At 44.3% G+C, this 22217-nt stretch overlaps 1 protein-coding gene across 1 annotated transcript in view; it reads left to right on the top strand.

Annotated features, from left to right (window-relative positions):
• The first annotated feature begins 572 nt into the window (after nt 1-572).
• KCNH5 (potassium voltage-gated channel subfamily H member 5) overlaps nt 573-22217 on the top strand; it is a 162371-nt gene continuing 140726 nt past the window's right edge. The window contains exons 1-3 of the mRNA XM_071426250.1: nt 573-857; nt 13954-14077; nt 20933-21039. Coding sequence (XP_071282351.1) covers nt 785-857; nt 13954-14077; nt 20933-21039 — 304 coding nt within the window. The 5' untranslated portion in view covers nt 573-784. The remainder of the gene's footprint in view (nt 858-13953; nt 14078-20932; nt 21040-22217) is intronic.

The raw sequence follows: 22217 nt of genomic DNA, 5'->3' as shown, positions 1-22217 counted from the left end.
CGGCAGAGCCTGCTCCCTGAATACGAGGAGAAAAGAGAAAATACCAGGAGAGAAACCCCAAATCCGCCTCCTGTTGCCTCGCACGGAGAGGGGGGAATCCTCCAAGAAATGTCTTGATGCCTTCGGGCAAGGCTAGTGGCATTTAACACGTTACGTTGCACTTTGCGTTCATCTTTTGCGGGCAAAGCGCGGCCGCCTTCCCGTGTGCCACACAAGCATTCCCGAGTGTTTTCCCTCAAACCCAACCGCTGGGGAAAAAAACCCACAAAACCCACACAACCCAAAGAACAACCACAAACAAAACAACGTACAGATGCAAAACCAGGGCGTTTGCTGAGTTTCGCTCGGGGCAGAACTTCGCAGGGGACCAGCGAAGGCGGGGTGGGGTGGGTGGGGATGCTCGGGGGATGCTCGCGGACTCCGCGCGGTGCCTCCCGCATCCTCCCCATCCCGGGGCGTCCTTCCCCATCCCCTCCCGTCCCCCCCGCATCCTCCCCATCCCCTCCCGTCCCCCCCCATCCCCGGGCGTCCCCCGGGCCGGCGGGGCGGGCGCGCAGGCGCAGGGGGGGCGGGCGCGGCGCTGGGAGCGCGGAGCGCGGCGCGGCCCCAGACCGCGCTGCAGCCGCCGCGGGGGCGCCACTACCATGAGCGGCCGCGGCCGCCCCTGCGCGACTCACGGGCACCGGGCGCTGCCGCCGCCGCCGCCGCCGCCGGCCCCCCCCCGCCGCCGCCGCCGCCGCCGCTGCCGCCGCGCACCCCCGGCCCCCGAGCCCGGCGCTGCAGGATGCCGGGGGGCAAGAGAGGGCTGGTGGCACCGCAGAACACCTTCCTGGAGAACATCGTCCGGCGCTCCAGCGGTGAGAGATCCCCCCGTCATGCGTCCATCCGCCCGTCCGTCCGTCCATCCGTCCATCCCTCGGTCCCTCCGGCGTTGCCGCGCCGGTGGGTCCGTGCCAAAGCGGTGCCTTCAAGGAACGCGATCCGCTCGTCCCCTCCGGAGCATCCCCTCGCGGTCCTTGCCCTGTCTCCCCGCACTTCTCACATCGCAATCGCTACTGCCAATTCGAACCTTCTCTTTTATGATTATCTATTTATCCTCTTCGCTCATCGGTCTTTACATTTTTAAATATTTTTTTCTTGTTCTTTAGTTTTGTACTAATTAGGACTTGCAACTATTTCCATTCAGGGGGTTCAAAGTTTTTTTGCAATTCTGTGGCACTTTAAAGTCTGTGGCGAAGGTGCCGGGAAAGCGGTGAGGGAGTGCCTGTGGTTTGGATGATGGCAGTCCTGTGGCTGAGCAAATGGGTTAAGAACTGTCTGCACTTGGTCATTTATGGCTCCTCTGTTAGGTGAATATTTACAGGGCTAGTTCAGGACTGTGGCATCCAGTTATTCCTTGCTGCTGGACTTAATTTCACCCTTTCTATTGCAAAGCAGTGATCGAGAGCACTGTACACAGCTCCATTAAAGTTACGATGTGTTTGCAGCCCACTGCCTCTTTGGGTGTGCTGGTGTAGATGCTGCTTTAGGCAAGTCTTGTGCTAGTTATATTAATTTTTTAATGTAGTTTTTGCACTGGCACAGAGCTACTGAGACATAGGAGTGTTTGCAAAATGTAGGAGAGCTCGGCTTTGGGTTTTGCTAAAAGACAACTCCTTGGTAAACCCAAGTTTAGGGTGATGCTGCCATGGGGAAGCACTGCTGTGCCAGCGTACACCTGGGGACAGGAGTGGGAAAGGTGAGCAGAGCAGAGCATAGAGAAAAATTACTACATTTAGTATTAATCAAGACACCAATGGGTTGTGAAATTATGCTGAAAAATGTTCCTTTCCACCTTTCCATTTTGCACAGTGCTGGATGTACCTCTCAGTCACACCAGCGTGGTCTGGTGTGCTGGCTTGGAGTGGATTTGGACAGCAGGTAGTGAACTGGTGATTCATGGATTTTCCTCACGAGCAGGAGTGGGATGAGGAGTTGGAATTTGTTTTAAAATGTTGTGTGTTAAAATGCCAGCTTTGTATTAAGCTGTTTTTGGGGGTCTTCCTCCCTGTCGTGCTGCCTCTGTCAGTTCTGTGGTCGGCAGCTGACTCCCTGTCAAGCCCTGTGGCTACCCGATCTCCAAGAGCTGCTTACCCACAATAGTGTATTTATTTCCCAGAATATTAAATGCAGGCTTAATTAACAGGCATTTATATAGCACTTTCCCTCTGACAATTTCAAAGTGTTGGGTGGAATTTAATTACACTTCACGGCTCCTTGTGGAAGAGGACATACAGAGGTTTTCTCAACCTGTTCATCAAATTGTGGCGTGAATGGGGGCTTGGGGCATCACAGCTGATTTCCCTAGGTCAGGCAGCATGTCAGTGGTAGGGCTGGGAGCATGGTTTGGGAATGCCATGGTTTTGTATCATGCTTTAATTAAATCCCACATCCTCCCTGGTGAAAGCTCAGTAAAGCTTTGGACATCAAAAACTGGAAAAGCTCAGAAGGCTTTTGAACATTATACTTTAAAAGAATGTATCCCCTCCAGTTTTTAACCTGGTTTAATTTAGGAGCATAAATCATGCTGATCTGGTCATTCATTCTGCTTTTTTTATGCCACTGATGATGTCTAAGCATGGTGCTCACTAGAGAGGTAAATCTTCCCTGTTGGACACAAAGAGGAAAGTAGATTGGGAATTTGTATTTAACTCATGTAAGTTGTCAGTGTTGTGAGCTGAAACATGATTTAGTTCTTATTTTTGCCATCCAGCCTTATTTATCTTTTATAGAAATAGTAATTTGCATTGGATTCAGTGCTGTTTAATCCAAACTTAATAGTATACAGTGGAGCAAATCTGGTTCAAGTATCTGCCAGTGCTTGGAAGAAGACAAGGATTTGGTCTGCTGGGCTTGTTTTTAGACTTGGATTCACCAAGTTCCAAGGGATTTTTCATTGACAATTTGAGGAATGGGATGAAGGAAAGACTGATGATTGTTTTTTAAAATACATTTCAACATTCCCCCCAAAAGCCTTTCTGTCACCGTTCCTGGTTCAGGAACATTCTCTTTTGAGATTTGTCACATTTATGCAATCCCATTGCACTTCTTGATCATAAATATTTTCTTAACAACCAAGAGAGGGTTTGTAGGTACAGGTAATAACTTCTATTAGGCTACGGATACTGCTGGAAAAAATCAGGCAGGTATTTCAGCAGATAGGCTCTTCTTCAGGTGAAATAGAAGCAATGGCTTCAAAATGAAGTGTTGATGGAGATAAATTACTCAGAGTTACCAGAGATGGATCCAAATAACAAAATTTATAGACAGAATTGTAATAATTTTAAAATGTGGAAAGTCAGGACTGGGAGCGGGTGTAGCGGGAACCCAGTGTGCAGGCTTGGTGTGGTGTCTAGCCTGGTGTTAAAAGCAATCATATATTACATTTTCAGCATTATTTGGGCACTTTCTCTTTAGGAATGTCATGAACCCTTCCTTTTTACCTCATCTTTGGCTGCTCATCAGGTTAAAATTGTGGGAGAAGCCCTCACAGTGTACAGCCACGAGCAAAGCACCAAGGAGCCGAGCAGAAAGAAACGGGGTGGCTGTGGCTGGGCTGGCCATGAAATGGTGACCAAGGCTCTTTGCCCTCTGTGTGGGAGACTGGGAGAGCTGGGCTGCCCTGCTGGATGCCCTGCTGGATGCCCCTCTCCATGCCAGGGTGTTTGGGAAGGATGGAGCTGCTGTCAGAGCGATGGAGAGGTCCCACCGTGTTCCCCTGGGGGAACAGCGTCTCCTTTTGGAGACAGTTTTACACCTTGGAGCTTGTGAAGTGTTTTAGGTCAGCGTTGAAGGTTGGTTTATGGGCAGCATCACAGGCTGCAGGTCCTTCCCAAAGCATGGGGGGTGCATGGCAGCCTCTGCTTTGCAGGGTCTTTGCCCTCCTCACAGCTGAGCTCCCCTTAAGGAGAGCCAAAGCCCACAGCGAGAGCCCTCTGTCCTTAGGGCTGCTGTGCCTGGTGAAAGGGACAAGCAGACCTGTCTTCAGGGTAATCTCAGTGCACTCCCTGCAATCTTTTTTTTTCCCTTTCTTCTTTTAAAGCACAGTGAAAATACACTGAGGCTTATCTGAGGCTCACAAAGATTGATACGATCTCGCTCCAGCCTTGGCTGTGCCCTAGATCTTAAGAGCACCAGGTGTTTTGCTGAGCTGAAAGGTGTTTTGTGAGAGCACCGGGCTAAATCACATTAAGGTGACTGCCTTTTATTGCCATTAGTATTTGGGATGCTTAATAAGGACCATCCTAAGGGCAATGTTCTCTCCCAAGATGTTCTCAGCAGGCTGTGCCCATTATTACTGATATTGTGTTCACTTCTTCGGTGCATTCAGAGCTCTGAGTGATACTGACCTGTGCTCAGCACTGTGCAAGTGCAGAGGGTACAGAATTGGGCAAGTCTCTAGATCAGGGCTGGGATTTATGGACCTGTCCCATGGGCAGAGTCACCCAGCAAGTTGAGCCATACAAGTTTTGTCTCACTTTCACAAATTCTATCAGCAGAAAAATTAAGTATATGTTAATGGCATAATTTGCTTTTATGGTAGAGCATGTATTTGTGGAAAGGGTGAGTCTTGGCAGCAATCTGCAATAAAGAATGCTAACAGTTTGGAAGAGGGGATGAATTTAGTGAAAAACTATGTAATCTTACCTATATGATAAGAGTCATCATTATTGGATATTGTTTCTGTTGCAATAACTCTTAGAAGCTTCCTCATGAAAGTGGGTCTTTTCACAAATGCATTTTGACACTGGGATGAAATTTTGGCTCTCTAAGGCTTACATGGGAATTTCAGCATGAGTTTTAAGAAGCTAGCATTTTATTCCTGGCCTTTTTCAGCTTTATGCTGTGTTCCTAAAAAGCAATTCCTTCCCCCAGACCTTTATGCCCTGCTGGGTCCCTGTGACTGGTGGGTGAAAGGATCAGCCCTGTTCACAGGTGGTTTTTGCCAAGGCAGGTTACTTGGAAAGGAAAGGGAAACAAGTGCCACATCTGTATCAGTAAGACACCTTTCTAATTGTTATTCCACTGGTATTACAGCTAAAATAAGTGTCTCTTGTCTCTTCTGTTCTTACTAGCTGTGTAGGGTTCCTGTCCTCCAGGCAGGGATGTGGGACGTGATGCATGTGGGCTTCTCTCCCCTGCATTAAACCAAGCTGCATTTTCATCTGGCACCCATTAAATCACACATGCTGCACAGAGAAAGTTCTTTAAAGCAAAGTACTTCGGGTTTAGTGGGTGTCTCTCACTTGGGATCCTCTGGGAAAAATGCAGAGCTCAGCAGTTCCCTAAATCCCTGCATGAAAGCAGGATGCACCATGGGGTGAAAGTTTGCATCCTCCAGTTCAGCTCAGAGGTTAAAGAAGGGATTGCCAAGGTGCTCATGTCATTGGGGTTTTCTTTGGCATTCGAAGGCACAGGGTTCCTTCTGCAGTTTCTGTGACTGCAGGGAGCTTGCTGACACATAAATCAATGCAAAGTGGATTTTTACACTGACAAGCATTACTAGATGACATATGTGAGGGGTTTGCAATTGCAGACACCCTGTTTTCCTTGCTTTTCAAGTGGGCTTGCTGAGCACAGACACATTAAGCATCTCTGTTTGCTGCTGCTGAAATTAGGGGAGTTCTGCACGGTCTAAAGTGTTTATTTTTACTTTAAAAAAAATAGTTACGGAAGCTCTGTGCCATTTTATTTAGAAACTTACAGCATGCCATGTTGTTAGTGACAGGAAAAGCTGGATTTTCTTGAGATATGATCAGCTCCTTTGTGGTCTTATTTCTAATTGTGGCTCTGCTTTGCCTTCCTTCCTTCCTTCCTTCCTTCCTTCCTTCCTTCCTTCCTTCCTTCCTTCCTTCCTTCCTTCCTTCCTTCCTTCCTTCCTTCCTTCCTTCCTTCCTTCCTTCCTTCCTTCCTTCCTTCCTTCCTTCCTTCCTTCCTTCCTTCCTTTTTGTAATTTCTTTCCTTATTTTTCTAATTTTTTCTTATTTTTCTTTCTTATCTTTCGTTCTGTTCTTGGTGGGGTGGTGGGAGAGGTTTCCATCCTCTCTTTTTGGGGGAAGTTTGAGAGCTGCTGAGCACTTGCCACAAGAGGTCACTGCAAGAGTTGCTGCATTCCCAGGTTAATGTTGAAACCTGTGAGAAGGAAAATAATTACATTGATTTTTTTTTTTTTTTAGGAAACATTCAGATTTTCTCGTTGCAGTTGGAAAGAGTTTTCAGCCAAAGAATACTCTCAGGAAGTGGAAATACATTTAATTAGCCTGTTTTATAGAGTGTTGTCCGGTGGTAAACTGGGATTTGAAGTTATTCTCTTGGATAGCTGAAGGAAATAGGATTTTCTGATTTGATAACATTAAATAATAGAAGATTTTGGAGTTGGTACTCTAATAATCTGCTTTTCAGATAAAAAAAACCAGGACAATACTTGTTTAATCAGCACCCTCAGGGGACTGGCTATTGGAACTGCTAAGCCCTGGCTATCCCAAGTGCCCAGGGCCTGACTCCCCATCCAGGAGGGGTTCTGGGATCAGTCCTATGGAAAGCTTTGCTCCAGCCCCTGGCACAGAGAGGAGAGCACAGAGGCTGCAGCTGATTTTCTGCCCAAGCAGTTTTTTGGAGAAGCAGCCAGGCCCTGTGGAACTGCAGCCAGGACCCGCTCAGTGTTTACAAGAGGAGCCCTGTGTCTGAAGAGCTCCTGGTACCACAATTTTGTCCTCTGGGAATGTGAAGGCAGCACTTTTATTTGTGTAAAGCTGCAAGTCTGGGTTCTGCTTCTCCCTGAGGCTGCCTGTGTGCCTTGAGTGAGAGCTACAGCGTGCTCCAGTTTGAATTTAGTCCCAGCACATCTATGTTGTGTTCTGCATAATTTTAATAGAGAGCAGATTCAGCAGTGGCATTTAGATGGTAACTGGGATAGGTGAGGGTTAGTTTAATTCTAGGATAAATGGATGCGGGGGGGAGAAACTGTGATCAGAATTGTGTGAAATGTCATTTTTTCAGGTAATTCATAGAGATGCTCTCGTGTCTTTACTGCCTCAGAGCTCTTCCTGGGGTCAGTGATGTGCCACAGGAAAGGCAGGGGCTCTTTGTGGGCTTCCACATTCCAAATGACTGCAATTCATTTTCTGGCTTTTGAGGAGGTAAATTTCAGGCAGGCCCTAATTTTTCTTCTTGAGCTCGCTTGCTAAATTGCTGAAAGCTGCTGTGTTCCCAGCTGAGTGGCTTACATGTGGATTTAATATTTCAGCCAGGGCTGGATTATTCATCTTCTGTTTTAGTTGAGGAGCACGTTTTTGAGGCAGGAAGTAGACAATTTCAGCATAGTCAGTGTGATCACACCTTGCTCTGGGTTTAGCCCTCTGCATCTTCATAATATGAGCATTAAATAAAGACAACACTGGCACAGAAAGGTGACGTAAAGAGTCAGTCCTTTGAGGGGTTTTTTTGGTTTTTTTCAGGCAAGCAACACTTAATGTACTGGGTAAATTGGATGACACTGATGTTTTGCATGCTTTAAGGACACTGGGGAAATTACAGCTTTGTTAGAAAAGAGCGCTGTGGTTTTACAGACAGGAGTACAAAGTGCTGGTGGAGGTTGTGCTTCAAGGTTTGTCTGCAGCCAGCCCCAGAGCTGGAGGGATGCTGGTGCCTGTTGAGGCAGATTTCAGAGGGCTGTGCCCTCTAAGAGGGTTTAGGATCTTCCTCTGTATTCCATGGGGCTGCAGCACATCTGGAGCACGTGGTTGGAGTCAGCAGAAGAAACATCCGGGATTGTCAGGGCCAGGACTTGCGCAGAAAAGCGAAGAAAATTAAAAAAGAGACGTTTTTTATTGCACCTCTCCTGAGCACACCCTTCCCAAGATGCTCTAAACAAGTCTGCAGCAATTTGCTGACCCTGTGTAGTTTTGAGGAGAATCAACTGACAGCAGTTGAAGTGGTTTGGGGCTTTTCTATTAGGGGAAAAAAAGGCAAATTGCAGATATTTCCCAGCCCCCATGAGGTGTGAGCTGCCTTTGCTGTGCAGTGGAAGGTGGCAGTTCTGAAGCTCTGTGTAAAGTTGACAGAGGTAGGAATTTGCTACTAGATGAAAACGCTGCTGCTTTTTGTTATTATAATCATTACTGTTGTTTGTGTTCTGCTACTACTTTATTTTCTTTAGAACCTCTTTTCAGTGGTGACCTCTCTAAAAGAGGTCAGTTGCCAGTTTCCTTGAGAAGAAAGGGAATTCTCAAAAATGGTGATTTAAACAATTTTGGTTGCAAGTGGTACCCAAACATTCTTGAGAAAAGATGATTAGAGACAATGTTTCTCACTTGGTTAAGCATATCTCCTGGAATGATTTAGCTGTTCTTGCTCTCCTGTCATTACATAACAAGAATTTTACACTGCTTTAGGCATTTTGTTAGTTTAAAAAATTGCTCGCCCGCTGTGGTCTTTTTATTTTGTTTTAATAACAAACACAAGGCTCAGCACCGTGTTGAGTGCCAGCTACTGCAAGATAGAGTAAGATTAAAAGCTTACTGCTCTACAGCATAGGCTGCCTTTATACAAAAGAGCCTTTTTTACAAAATAAAATCATGGCAACAGCAAATGCAGCGCCTTTTAAAAAATTGTTTTCTTCAGTTGTGTTTTCCAACGTGAAGTTTTGCTGACTGAATGCCTCTAATACCCTGTTTCCTTGCCATCAGCATTAAACCTTGCAAATAGGAGAGTTATGTTAGTTAATAAAAAGCCTGCTGCCTTCCTGAGAGGAATCTGGCGACTCTGAGACAGATAAATCTGCTGGCAGACCCTGCTTTCCTTACAGACAGACAGACAGACAGACAGACACTGGTGTTCAGAGGTGTCCAGTCAAGGAGTATGCACAACCTACAGAGCTGTGATTTGGGTTCCCTACAGCGCATCAGAAAGGGGAATGGGTGGAGAAGATGGTTGGTGGAGGCAATGACATCAAGACAAGCTTAGAAATAATAAAAATTGGCCTTTTATCTGTAAGGAAATGGGAAGTGGATGTGCACTTTCAGTGCATTGGAGAAATCCAAGAAGGATGAGCCATCACCAGGGATTTCTGGATAATCATAATGTGAGTTTTGAAATTAGCTGCATGTAAGTGTGTTCAGAGTACAAGATACCACACCATGGTCATCTGGATCCCAGTTTCCTGGAGTTTCACCACATGCTGGATCAGACCAGAGCCTGCCAGAGTTACTGTCCTGCTTGCAGCAGTCACCAGTGTCTCTCTGACCAGTGGGGAGGTCCCCAGCTTCTGTAGGAAAATACTTGTGAGGTTGGGAGCTTCTCAGAGAGAGATTTTCCTTTCTGGCCACAGCAGGGGTATTGCACAAGTTTTGGTTTACAGCACCTTACAGATGACATCAGCTGTATTTGTGCCCTGCCATTCATAACTTTGGCTGTCCTTGCAAATCCCTGCTGTGATCTTTCAGTGAAGTTGTGACATAATTAAAGTAAATTCATGTGTTCTGGTGTAGGTGTAGTGGCTGGATTCAGTGATGCCCAGTTAAAAGTAACTAAACTCTGTTAAGAAACACTTTTTGTTGACAATACCTCCAACAGAACATATTCTCTCAAAAGACTTGCTTGCAGAATAAAGTTCTTGTCTATTGGATCTGACAGGAATGTGGCTATGGAGATTCTAGTGCTGCTGCCATGCCCATCACCCTGCCATTCCAGACATTTTCTTAGCTCCTTTTTCTTCTGAAGAGGGCCTAAAACACCCCTTTATCTGTCAAAGACTTGAGCAGGGAAGGAGAGGTTGCCTCTCCCATGAAGGGAGTCTGAACACCTCCAGTTTTGGCTGCCCTGTGGCAACTGGAGATGGAGATAAAATGAGGTTTTTTCCAGCCTTTGTCTCTTACACCTGGTTCAGGCAGCCAGCTGGAAATTGGACAGAATGGAATTTGCCATAGACTTATGGAAATAATAATCAAAGATACAACTGTGATGACCTTTCTTAGCCAGGAAATCATGAATCTGAACTTTGGGAATATGAAAGTCAGCCATGCAGGATTTAGTCCAGAACTGGCTGTGGATCCATCCTCATTGGAGGGAACTGCAGAAATGGACTTTCAATGAATAGCTAGCGGTGATAACATGATTTTATAAAATTACAGTCAAAACCAGAGAGGTTTTCTCAAAATGTCCTCTCATCCAGTACACAGTTTGCATTTTTGCAGCTGGGTATGGACTGGCTCATGTAGAATTAAATCTGCATGGAGTTATGATCTGTAGAAATAGGGAAGAATTAATTGTGTCTTGGCTGAAGAAAATAATGACTCGTGATAAAATAGAAGGCAGGTTAAATACAGAGGGTCCTGTGAACACTGAGATTTGGGTACTCAATAAAACTGAAGGGTCAGACACTGACCTGTTCTTCCTTCAATTTTATCAAGTTGCTCAGTGAGCAGCTGCATTAATGAAACATGGATTCCTGTGGATTTGTGCATGCACTTGGATTTATTGGTCTCTAACAAGAGGCAAAGATTGATTTAATATTTTCCTTTGACTGGAATTGCACAGACATACACACACACATACACACACACACAGATATTGGTAATGGACCTGGCAGTGCTGAGTTTGCAGTTGGGCTCAATAATCTTGGAGGTCTTTTCAAACCTAGAAGATTCTATGATTCATATTCCTGTGCTGAGAATGGATGAATGAGCTTTGCTTCCTTAGGAGACAAGGGTAAAGGAAAAAAGTCAATTAAGTAAAGGAAAATTCAAGGGGACAAAAAAAAAAAACACTGTCTAAAATCTGGTCAAGTTTCTAATATGAATATTATGGATCTGATCTAACATTAAAAATTAAAAATACTAATATCTACCAAGATGTTTCTAGTGTCTTTTTTACCTCAAACTTTATGGGATTTAAAAGAAAAACAGACCCTCAACAATTTGTCAATAGCTTGGCTTTACATTTTGTCCCCTCCTAAGTTTCTTGTGTGGATTTGATCAGTTTGTTGAATGCCTTATCAAATATTTTGAGACCCTCAGGTGCAAAGAAGTATAAAATCCATAGAAAACAACCATTGAATGCTATTTACCATTTACCTGGCTGCACCACGTATCTTCTGCTGCGTGCTCTGTGTCCTGGAACAGGGGTGTGGTGGGAGTACCCAACGGAGTTCATGTCTGAGGCTGGGGAGGCTTTGCAGGAGCTTTGTCTGCTCTTGGACTGTGGCTCTCTGGGGAGCTCAGGGATGTGCAGAGCACCCCTGAGTGCATCATCACCAGGCTGTGCCTTTTGTGCCAAGGTGTGTTGTTGGAACCCAGGACATCCCTCTGGCTGTCCTGAGCAGCCAGGACCCTGCCAGGGGGCTCAGAGACCCTGGCACAGAGCCCAAGATGCCCCTGTGGGTTTGATTATGACCCATGGAGCAAGTGACCAACCTTAGATGAAGATCTGCAAGCCATGACAAATTAAGTAGAATGACAGTGAATTTATCACAAGGTGAAAAAGGAGATTTTGGGGTTTTTTAGAATGGGGATTCAGGGGGGCAAGATGGAGGGATCTGGGCATGTCCAGCCTTTCTCCTTCTTCTTGGCCTCCATCTTCTGCTGTGATGTTGGCACTTTTAGATTGGTTTAGAGTAGAAGCTCACTGTCTAACATAGGTGACAGGTATTGGGAAGTAATTGTAAACATTGTACATGTAGTTTTTGGTATAAAGACATAACACTGCCCCTGGGGCAGGCAGAGTGCCTGGAACTGCCCTGCTGGATGGACCTCGGCAGGGCAGGAGAAAGAATTTTATAGATAAGGAACAATAAACAACCTTGAGACTGAGAAATGAAGAGCCCTGACTCCTTCTTCAAGCACCAGGCTGGGAAAAGAGACTTTGCAGCTTTTCTTGGGGTCACTCTGACCAGCGAGAGATCCCAAGAGTGTGTGAGCAGAATTTCAGCCAGAGATGGTTCTATAAAGACAATCTTTCCAAATTTAACTTGCAGCCTTGTGTTGTGTCCCTGTGGGATGGGAAATTCAGAATTGCTGATGCTCCCAGCACCTCCAGCTTCTGGAGTGTGGTGGTGATGGGGTGGCAGCCATGGGGACAGCCCAGGTTTGGGGCTTGGGGGTGTCTCCCCTTTTCCAAACTGGAGGTGCTGCCTAATGACAAAAGGAAAAAAGCCTTGCAACAGTGTTGAAGTGGTAAAATAAAAAGCAACTCTTTAATGAAAGCTGCACAATACGGTGCACAAATACGGCTCTGTGCACACATGAAAAAAGATTTTCACAATTTTTTTAAAGTTTAATTAATTAGTGTATCTGGCCAGTGCCTCCAATAGGAAATCAGTTACCCCAGTAACCCACCCTTGGGTCAGCCCTTTGGAGTTGCTCCCAGGGCTTCTTTGCCCTATTTTCTTGTTATATCTTTTAAGTTCTGGTGGAAAACAAAACGTCCTTATGAGAAATTCTCTCCTTAAGTATAAGATTAAACAGAATTTCGAGAATGTGATAGAAAAGGGTTAGCTCATTATGAGAAAGGTAAGGAAAAGTACTAGAAGGTATACACATATTAAAAATCTACAAGGCTAAAAATATATGAAAATATGTAAAAAGCTAAAAAATCTTTAGATATCAGTGGAGATGCAGGTGTGGGGGGACTGCAGCCAGTACAGTGAGATGAGCTCCAGCAAACCCAGGGGCCCAGGGGTTTGAGCTGGTGGAATCCAGGGATATTTTATGTAATGCTCAGGTTTTACTCTGTGTCTTCTGCTGTTTGTAGAGAGGGCATCTTTCTGGGCAGGAAAGCAAATTTTTAAAGTTGACATTTAGGCTTAAAGACTATTTGTAAAGGATCTGAATAAATGCCTTGAGTGTAAAAGTAGATTTCACAAAATCTAAACTTCTATTTCTCCCATTGGTTGGCTTTTAAATATTTTAAAATCTGCTTTTCTGTGAAAATCCAATAATCTCCAGATTATTTTTTTTTCAAAATTCATGCTTATAAAGAAAAAGGATAGAATTACTGTTTTTTAAAATACATGTTCCATATCCAATAGAATAATATTTGCAGAATGTACAATCCAGTCACAGTTATAAACACTCTGAGTAGGGCATGTGTAGCTCATGCAAACTCAGTGTCACTTTTATGTTTAAATCAGTATGCACACCTGAGTAAATGTCTGTTGTTGTCATACCCATTCTTTGGCTATTATGAGGAAAATTTGTAAAAATATCCCTTTTTTTCCCCACCAAGAACTGCTGAAAAGAACATTTCCTGTAATTTTTATGCAGCAGTGATTGTTAATAGCTACATTTTAATAGCTTTTTAGCAGCAGTGAATGGGACCATATAGTTCCATAGCTGTAGTCAAAATGAAATTGAAAACTAACAGTAAAAATAAAGAAAACACTGAAGATTACCATGGAATGCAATTTTAAAACATGTGATTTCCCCAGCATCACCTGGCACTCTTTCCCTCATCCCAGGGATGCTGGCTGTGTCCTGCAAAACAGACTCAGACCTGCCAGGAAGAAAAAATTCCTTCTCTCAAGCAAAAGAGTCATTATCAGCTTTGGGCATGGACACAATTCAGCATTTAAAACTCAGTTTGCCCGTTAATTTAATGTTGCTTTCAAGATATGTATCAAATAAAAATAAAACATGCTGTCTTGCCCAGATGTGGTTAATAAATGAATACTTTCTAAATTGTTAAAGTATTGGGGCTTCTATTGGTGTTTTGTGGTGTAGGAAGCTCCTTGCATTGCCAGGAGTTATCCTGTTTGATCCCAAATTCTTTTCAGATGTCCACTTGGATTTCCCTCTGAAACGCCGAGGTAGAAATCACTGTCACAAAAAACTCTGCATCTGCTGTGGAACACAAGAAGGATTTCATTGTGCTTTGCCACTGACAGCAGCCCTTTCTCCCTTGTGCTCTTTGCCTTTCCAGAATCCAGTTTTTTGTTGGGAAACGCCCAGATCGTGGACTGGCCCGTAGTTTACAGTAATGACGGATTTTGCAAACTCTCTGGGTACCACCGAGCTGACGTCATGCAGAAGAGCAGCACCTGCAGGTATGCCCATTGCCTTTTCTGCTGCCCCCTGGTGCACTTGGAAACTTTTAATCTGCTGGGAAGAATGGTGAGGGTTTGGGAGAAAGGATTGAGGTAAGAAAGGCACTGTTTTGTGCGTGTTGAAGTCTTAAAAGAGGATTTAAATGAAGCTGATACAGAATTTATACAGCTCACAGCTTATACAGAACATGGTATAAAGCACCTTGAAATTTATCCTGGCTAGTATTGGTGAGAATACACTCTAGCTAATGGTCCAGTAAAGAGGGTGGGGTTTTAGGTGATATAGTTCAAAGGCACTTTTGCTAGATTGTTCTGAGTTCTGCTGTTGCATGCCAGGAGGCAGTGGACTCTTCTGCTGGCCCCTATTATTAAGCACACACAGAGCCCAGTAATGCACAAAGTGCATCTTTATTCCCAAGAGAGTGATTAGGCTGCTGATATATTTACTCTAAGCATTGCAGCTTTATGGCTTTTTTCTTTTATTGGTGGTCTTTCAGGAGCCAGCAGCTGTGATTTGTGGCTGGATGTGCATTTGAGCTGTGCCTGCTGCCTCCTTTAGAAAGGGATGCTTTTGGAGGAGGGCTGGCTCCCTGATGTGTGTAAATGTGTGTGAGCAAAGCAAACAAGGGACAGGGGCAAGAAGGGAGGGTTGAGATACAAGTTTGTGTAGGTTTTCCCTTTCTGCCTTCAGAGACTGACCAGTTCCAGGCACTGGGGACAGAGCTTGGAATGTTTGGAAGTGTTCAAGGCCAGGCTGGACAGAGCTTGGAGGAACCTGGTCTGGTGGAAGGTGTCCCTGCCCATGGCAGGGGATTTGCATCTTTAAGGTCCCTTTCAACCCAAACCATTCTGTGATTCTGTGATGATTCTGTGATCTAAAGTGTTGATTTCTGGGAGATGATGCTGCCATACACTGGTGATCAGCTGGCAGGGGCAGGGTGGGCAGGGAGCCTGTCCCTGGATGGCAGTCACTGCTTCCTCCAGAAAGCAACACGTGCTGGTCATTGTAAACAGGGTGCCCTGACAAAGGCAGGAATGATGCATCTGACTCCATGTTCTCAGAAGGCTCATTTATTACTTATTACACTATATTATATTAAAGAATACCATGCTGTACTAAAGAATAAAGAAAGAATACTTCTGAACTGTGTTTGCTGTGAGCCAGTGCTTTTATAGCCTGTGCACATTAAAATAATTACAAAACCAGAATGGGATTGTAGGACACTGTTGAGGAAAGGAAGGTTTAGCAATACCTGTCTGATAATGATGCATGTGTGCTTCAAATATTGAGGGGACCAAAAGGTTTGTTCCATGTGGGTGCTTACTGTGAACATGATAATCTCCTGTTACCATTTATAAGGATCCTGTTTTGAGCACATTCAAACAGGTCATTGAGATGAATTGTACAAATTGAGGAGGAATAACTGTGGAAAATGGAATTGGTAGCAGATTGTTTTTTTCTTTCACCTTCATTCTAGACACCCACCTCTGGATTTTGAGGGGAGCCCTCTCTACACTCAAGGCATGGCCAGCACTGTTGTGTCTGGCTCTTGGACAGGCTGGATGGGGCTTTGAGCAAACTGGTCTGGTGGAAGATGTCCCTGCCCATGGCAGGGGGTTGGAACAGGATGATCTGTAGGGTCCCTTCCAACCCAGACCATTCAGGGATTCTATGAGTTACATGAGCAGAGAGATGTTTCTAACTTGTTGGGAGACATTCCAGAGCTGTAAGAGCTGGACAGATTTTGGATTAAGTGAGAGCTGGACAGATTTTCAGTGTGGGTAACATGGAACATGCAGCCTTCCAGAGCAGCTGGAGCTGCCCTCTGATGAGAGGTATGGAGATGATTGGTATTAAAGGCCAATGGTGCCTCCTTAGACCACTCAGCAGAATGCCATTGGAGGGTTTTTGATATCTGGGGTTATTATTTACAGCAGTTTCTGAGTCAGGCTCCCAGTCCAGTTTTGCTATGTTATGCCCAGATTATGTTACATTATATATAAATTTGATTTATATCCAGGGTTTGTTTTACTGCTCTAAGACAAGTGCTTTGGGCTAAGAGTGCTGTGGTGCCACCTCCTTTGGAAGGGTCTGCTTTTCAATGCCAAAAATCCAACCAAATTAAATATACAGATACAAACAATGTATATCTAGCTCCTGATCCAAGTTGTTTTTATTACTGATAATGAGCGTGATAAAAGACAATTTATAAATATTGCAATGTTTGGTCAACTGGCCTCAGGCTTTAAGTGTTTCAAAATCATCTTTCAGCCCTACTTTTCTCCTGGTAGTCCAGTGAGAATTCACTATATTCTCTTTCCCACCCCATCCCCTGCATTGGGACTGTTCATGTGCTGTGTTTGTGTGGCACTCATGGACATGGTTTAGTGATGGATGTGGCAGTGTTGGGTTAGCAGTTGGATTTGATGATCTTAAAGGTCTTTCCCAACCTAAATAATTCTGTGGTTCTGTGATTTTAAGTCTTAGATGGTCTTGCCTGATACAGATTACAGGGAGGGGTGGATCAGCTGAAGGCATTGTAGGTGTGAGTGAGTTTTGTTCCAGCTCAGGCAGTGAGCTAGTCCTGTGACAGGCTGGTAATTCCTTTGAATTTGTACTTCTCTCATCTTTTTAATCAGCAACAGTATGCTCACTGGCAGGAAAATGACTTAGAAATCCCTCACAGTATGAGTGCCAGTCTCCTTAGTTTCACAGGCACTATATAAAAAGCACATTGTACATAGGAGTCAGGCTATATTGGGTGATGGGAGTTGATATCTGTTCTTTCTGAGCTCACATGGCACTCAAAACTGCATGTGTAGCTTGGGCTGATATATAGAATAATTGGTATAAGTGAGTGCTAAAATGCAGAGAATTTTTAGGTGGAAGAACTTTTCATCTGCTGTGCCAGGTGAAAATGAGCTGGCAGTCCAGGAGGAACGGGGTTCATGTGTGACTGAGACACCTCTAACCTCCCTTTAACCAAAAAAAGCCCTGCCTGGAGGTGTAGGTCAACCAGCATCCAGGAAAATCACTGTGCCCAGTTGTCCCCAGACATGACCATGTGTGTCTTCATGAAAGAATAAACAGTTGTAAAACACTGAAATGCAGTTTAATGTTGCAGGTTATTTCAGTGTTCTCTAAGTATTGCTGCTTGTCAGCTAAGCTTTGTGATTTCATCATACCTTTGGAAGAGCAGGCATCCTTTAATGGACCCACCCTGGCATTTGGCACTTGGCATTCACTCCAGGCTTTGCTCTGCTTGCCTTTTCTTGCACATGAGATTTTCACAGCCACTGTTCCCACTGGAACCCTTGGTCAGCATCTCTGCCCTGCCTTGTTTTGATTTACTGGCCTGACAAGTGGGATTAAAAACCAGTCTGCAAGGGAAATCCTGGCTCCAGTGAAGCTAAAGGCAAAATACCCACTGTGCTCAAAGAAATGGGATTCTGTGTGGTGGGTACAGCTGGACTTGAAGAAGGGTGGATTTAGTGCTGGGATGGCACCTCTGTGGCCTGAGTTTTGTGTTCTTGCAGTGCCAGTGGTGTTTGCTCTTCACCTTGCAGAGTTTTGAAGCTAAATGTGTACAGATGTGTATCTGTATTTGCTGTCCCTGCTCTGTGGGTGTTTGTCCCCTGTAATTGATGCCCTGACTGCTTTTGGATGAAGGGAGCTGTAAATTTGGTGTAGGGTTGGATGCCTTCTGTGCTTCACTTTTCCTCTGTCCTGGGCAATTCCTCTCAAAGGAAGGAGGAATTTTTGCAGTTTGCTGCTGCCCTGCAAACCCAGACCTGCTCTGATGCTGCTGCTCTGCATCCTGGCAAAGGACAGAGCAGCACAATGTGAACCTTCAGATGAGGCTTTTCTGTGCCAAGAGATGCTTTACAGGAAAGTGGGAGCCCAGGCATCCTAAATGACAACTGGTCTGTTTTAGAGGTGGAGAAAATATCTAAGATTGTGCCTCTCTCTCTGTGTACTTCAGCAAGTCTTGCTTCTCTTTGATAAGTGTGTTTTCTGTGTAGTAAGATTCCCAGTAGCAGAGTGGGTTTGATATTTATGTCTTGTACAGCTTGCACTCAAGGCATTTGACAAGCACAAAATAACAAAAAAAAAAAAAAAGAAAAGGCAGAAAAAGACAGAGTGATTGACTAAAGAAGTAGGAGTCCCTCCATGTGTACAAAATAGGACAGACTAAATTAAATTAAACTTGTGATAAGCAAAAATCTTATATAACTCATGCAGTTAAAGGCTCTGAGGTTCCTTTGGTGCTGTTAAAAATTGCCTTCTGAAAAATGTTTTTATTGTTCCAGAAGCCTTTAAAATGTCTCTTTATGTGTGAATATAATATGAGATTTGAGCATTACAGGTTTACAGCAGCAATAAGCTGCTTGTAATTTAAAACATAAAGTTGATTGATCATGTTCTGCAGCACTAACTGGTATCGTCCACCTCTCATCATCAAGTAGGATTTGTCATTTTAACACTAATTAGTGATGACTTTCTGTATTATAAATGATGGAAAATCAAGCACTCAACAAATTCTTGCTATTTTTTCCTTCAGGACTATGAGAAACATTGTTTTAAGTCTCAAGAAAACAAAAAAAGAGATTCATCAGAGCATTAAAAAAGGCATAGATTAAAAAAAAAATAAAAATATGAAACTCTTTTTGTTGTCCTCTCCTGTATAAAGGTATAAAAGGTTATCAGGTGAAATGGGAAAAGGCAGATCATTTGTAAAGCAGCAGCAGGCTGTGTTCTGCATGTCCTCGAGACACCTGTGCATGTTAATGACAATCAGGGCATTACTGAAGCCTCGTGCCTGGGTAAAACCATTCCCTGCTGTCAGCTCCTCTGGTGGCACCTCCTTTGCTGTCCCAAAGGTGACACTACCCCAGCACTGCCACCTTCACCAGGCAGCCACGTTCCCAAGTGCCACATCCTCGTGTTTTCTGAGCACTTCCAGGGTTGGTGATCCCACAGCATTCCTGGGCAGCCTGCTCCAGGGCCTGAGCACCCTTTCAGTGATGTTTTTCCCAATACCCCATCTAATCAATGCCTGTGCCTGTGTTAGCAGTGGAGAGGAAGCTGTAGTGACACTCAGATGTTGCAGCCACTCTGGTGCCTCCATCACCCAGACCAGGTGTTGTGTTTGCTGGGAATGTCCCAACAAAGGCAGGAATGATGAATCTGACTCCATGTTATCAGAAGGCTAATTTATTACTTTATAATATTATATTAAAGAATGCTATACTATACTAAAGAATACAGACAGGATACTTACTAAATGCTAAAAAAAGCTAATAATTAAAACTGGTGACTTTTTCTGGAGTCCCAACACAGCTTGGCCCTGACTGGCCAAAAAGTGAAAACAACTCACAGCAGAATCCAATGGAACAATCACCTGTGGGTAAACAATCTCCAAACACATTCCACATGAGCAAAACACAGGAGAAGCAAATGAGATAAGAATTGTTCTCCTTTTCTCTGAGGCTTCTCAGCTTCCCAGGAGAAAAATCCTGGGTGAAGGGATTTTTTCAGAGAATGTGAATGCTACAACCAGGCACCATCCTGTGCTGGGAGCAGCTCCATTGCTTCCCTGGGCTGGCTGTGAAGGGAAAAGATTCATGGTCTGGCCTTCATTGAGTACTTTAATGCTTGCTGAGCCTCTAACCACTGTGTTGTTTTATTGTTTCTTTCAGAGCAGTAGACATAAAATAAATGTTTATTGAACCTCTGTTGATCAATAAGAGAAGCTGCACTGAAACCACAGAGACACTGAGAGCTTTTCCCTTTCATATTCTCGGGGTTTTCTGTTGTAGGTTTCATCTGAGGCTCAAACTGTTTGTGAACTAAGAGAATGGGGGGGGAAAAAGTCTGATCAATTAAAAGTATATTCATCCAAGTGTCTGGAAGCTTTTATCTGATGTTCCATTTTCTTTCAGTCCTGTAATTGGGAATTTGCACAGAGCAGCCTTCACTTATTTTTAATCCAGGGGAGAATGACAATAAAAGCCTGGCTGTTTCCTTACAAAGGCTGTCAAAAGCAAGGTCAGGGGGTTGGGTTTGCTTACACCAGCTGGAGGTCTGACCTGGAAAAGAATGCAAAGATGAGATGCTTAAGTGGCAAGAAATAGCAGAGTTAAAATTACATTTTTATATTCTCACCCTGGAGAGAGATGAGTCTCCAAAAGCTTTTTAGTATTTTCCACTGAGCTATTAAAGAAATGCAGTATACAGTAAGGAAAATGAGGATGAATTTGGTTGTCTGATAGTAGTGCAGACATAGCTACACATTGCAGTCATTGCTCCTCACTGTTTAAATCCTACCTCTATTTGGATTGGTATTTAGTAAAAGAATTCCAAATATCTTATTGTCCCAGATGCATCTTGACATGATTAGATTTGCATCCATTGGTTCAGCCAACAGCCTTTACCTGTAGTAGCTTACATCCCTCCTCCAGCAGGATTTTCAGGAGGATTGAACAAAATTTGGGAGATTTTAGAGGTTTTGTTCAATTTTCTCTGTTTTGACAGGAATACTGCCATGGCCTGCAGCTGTGGTGATAATGGTTTCATAAGCTGTCAGCTTTTTCTAACCTTATATCCTTAAAGATATACTCAGTAAAGCACTTAATGAAGCATTATGTTGGATTTATTTGCAGTAAGAAGGTGGTCATGGTTACTCACTATTGTAGGTGTCCTTGTGACACTCTAAATATTTAAGTGGAGTGTAAATCATAATTAAACCTCGGTAAATGACAGTTCATAGCATCTTTAATGCTTCTGCTATTTTGGGTGACTGTAACAATGTTGTTGCTTGTCTAGAAAAAAAAAGAATTTTTTTCTTTTTTCAGTTTTATGTATGGTGAACTGACAGACAAGAAGACCATTGAAAAAGTCAGACAGACTTTCGACAACTATGAGTCAAACTGCTTTGAAATTCTCCTCTACAAGAAAAACAGTATGTATACATTTGTGTGTGGTGCTGGGAGTGATAAAGCATATTTAAAGCATGCAATAGACTGAAAGAAATTTTCATTTTGACATATGGGTAAATTTGGGGCAAGATTTGGAGAAGAAACAGGCATTTTGGTTGCCACAACTCAGAAAGAGATTTCTCTTTTCAGGCCAAGCATTCAGATTGCCAAGAATAGTAGTTGTTCCCTGCTGTCTCTAGTCTGACTCCTTCTTTCAAAAATATATTTAGTTTTGAGGATTGTTTCCCTGAAGGGAAACTGACTGGGTTAAGTGAAAGGAAATGCTGAATGAGATTCCCCCACATCCCTCAGGAAACTCCCCCATGTCTCCACAAGTGAGAAGCCAGGCCCTGGTTGTGGAGTGGCTGCTCCTGGTGGTGTTGAGATGCCTCTTGTGTGTGTAAACCAACACGTGCCAGCTCTGGGGAGAGCACTAAGCTGGCACATGGCCCAGGGCTTAGTTAGAAAAACAGGGACTTCCATGGCTCAGTGGGATTCAGGGCCTCTGTTCCTTCTTCTTGGTGGCATTGGGTTTGCAGGAAGTTGCCAGAACTGGAGATTTTCTTCATTTTGTCTTAACCACGAGCCATTCCAGCCACATTTTGTGTCCTGGGCAGTACTGGCTTGTTGATTTAGAGCACATTCTGAGCACAGCCCATGCTGTTCTGTGGCCTCCTGCTGGACTTGTGCATGGTGGACAGATCTGCTGAGCTGGTGGTTGTGATTCCTGTTGTTGTCAGTGGAAATGAGCAGCCTCCTTCACTAGCACAGGACATCTTCCAAGATAGAAAGCCAAAATTCAGATTAAAGGTGGTGGTTCCTCTATCTGCACAGAATTAGTCCAGGTGACTGGATTGGTGGCCAAGAGCAGCCCAAGACCAATCCTGATGGAGATGTTCTCCTCAGTTTGGCTCTCAGTACAGGGTGCAGGTGCTGTGTGGGGCTGGGGATCTTTCCCCCTGGTTCACCTACCTGGAGCCCAGAATCTGAGGCCGTGCTTCCCCTGGGTGGGCTTTGATGCTCACATGGGGTTGACAGAGCTTTGCCTTTGATGCTGACATGGGATTACCAGAGCTTTTCCCTGCATGCTGGGGCTGGGGGAAGGGAATGCTGTGCCTCAGGAAAGAGCTCCCTGTGCCTGACTGCCCCACTTCACTGCAAA

Source organism: Agelaius tricolor, unplaced genomic scaffold (genome assembly GCF_023055355.1).
Source record: "Agelaius tricolor isolate 1412-34295 unplaced genomic scaffold, bAgeTri1.0.p SCAF_5, whole genome shotgun sequence".
In the NCBI taxonomy this organism is placed as follows: domain Eukaryota; kingdom Metazoa; phylum Chordata; class Aves; order Passeriformes; family Icteridae; genus Agelaius; species Agelaius tricolor.
This window is presented reverse-complemented; position numbering and strand designations above follow the sequence as displayed.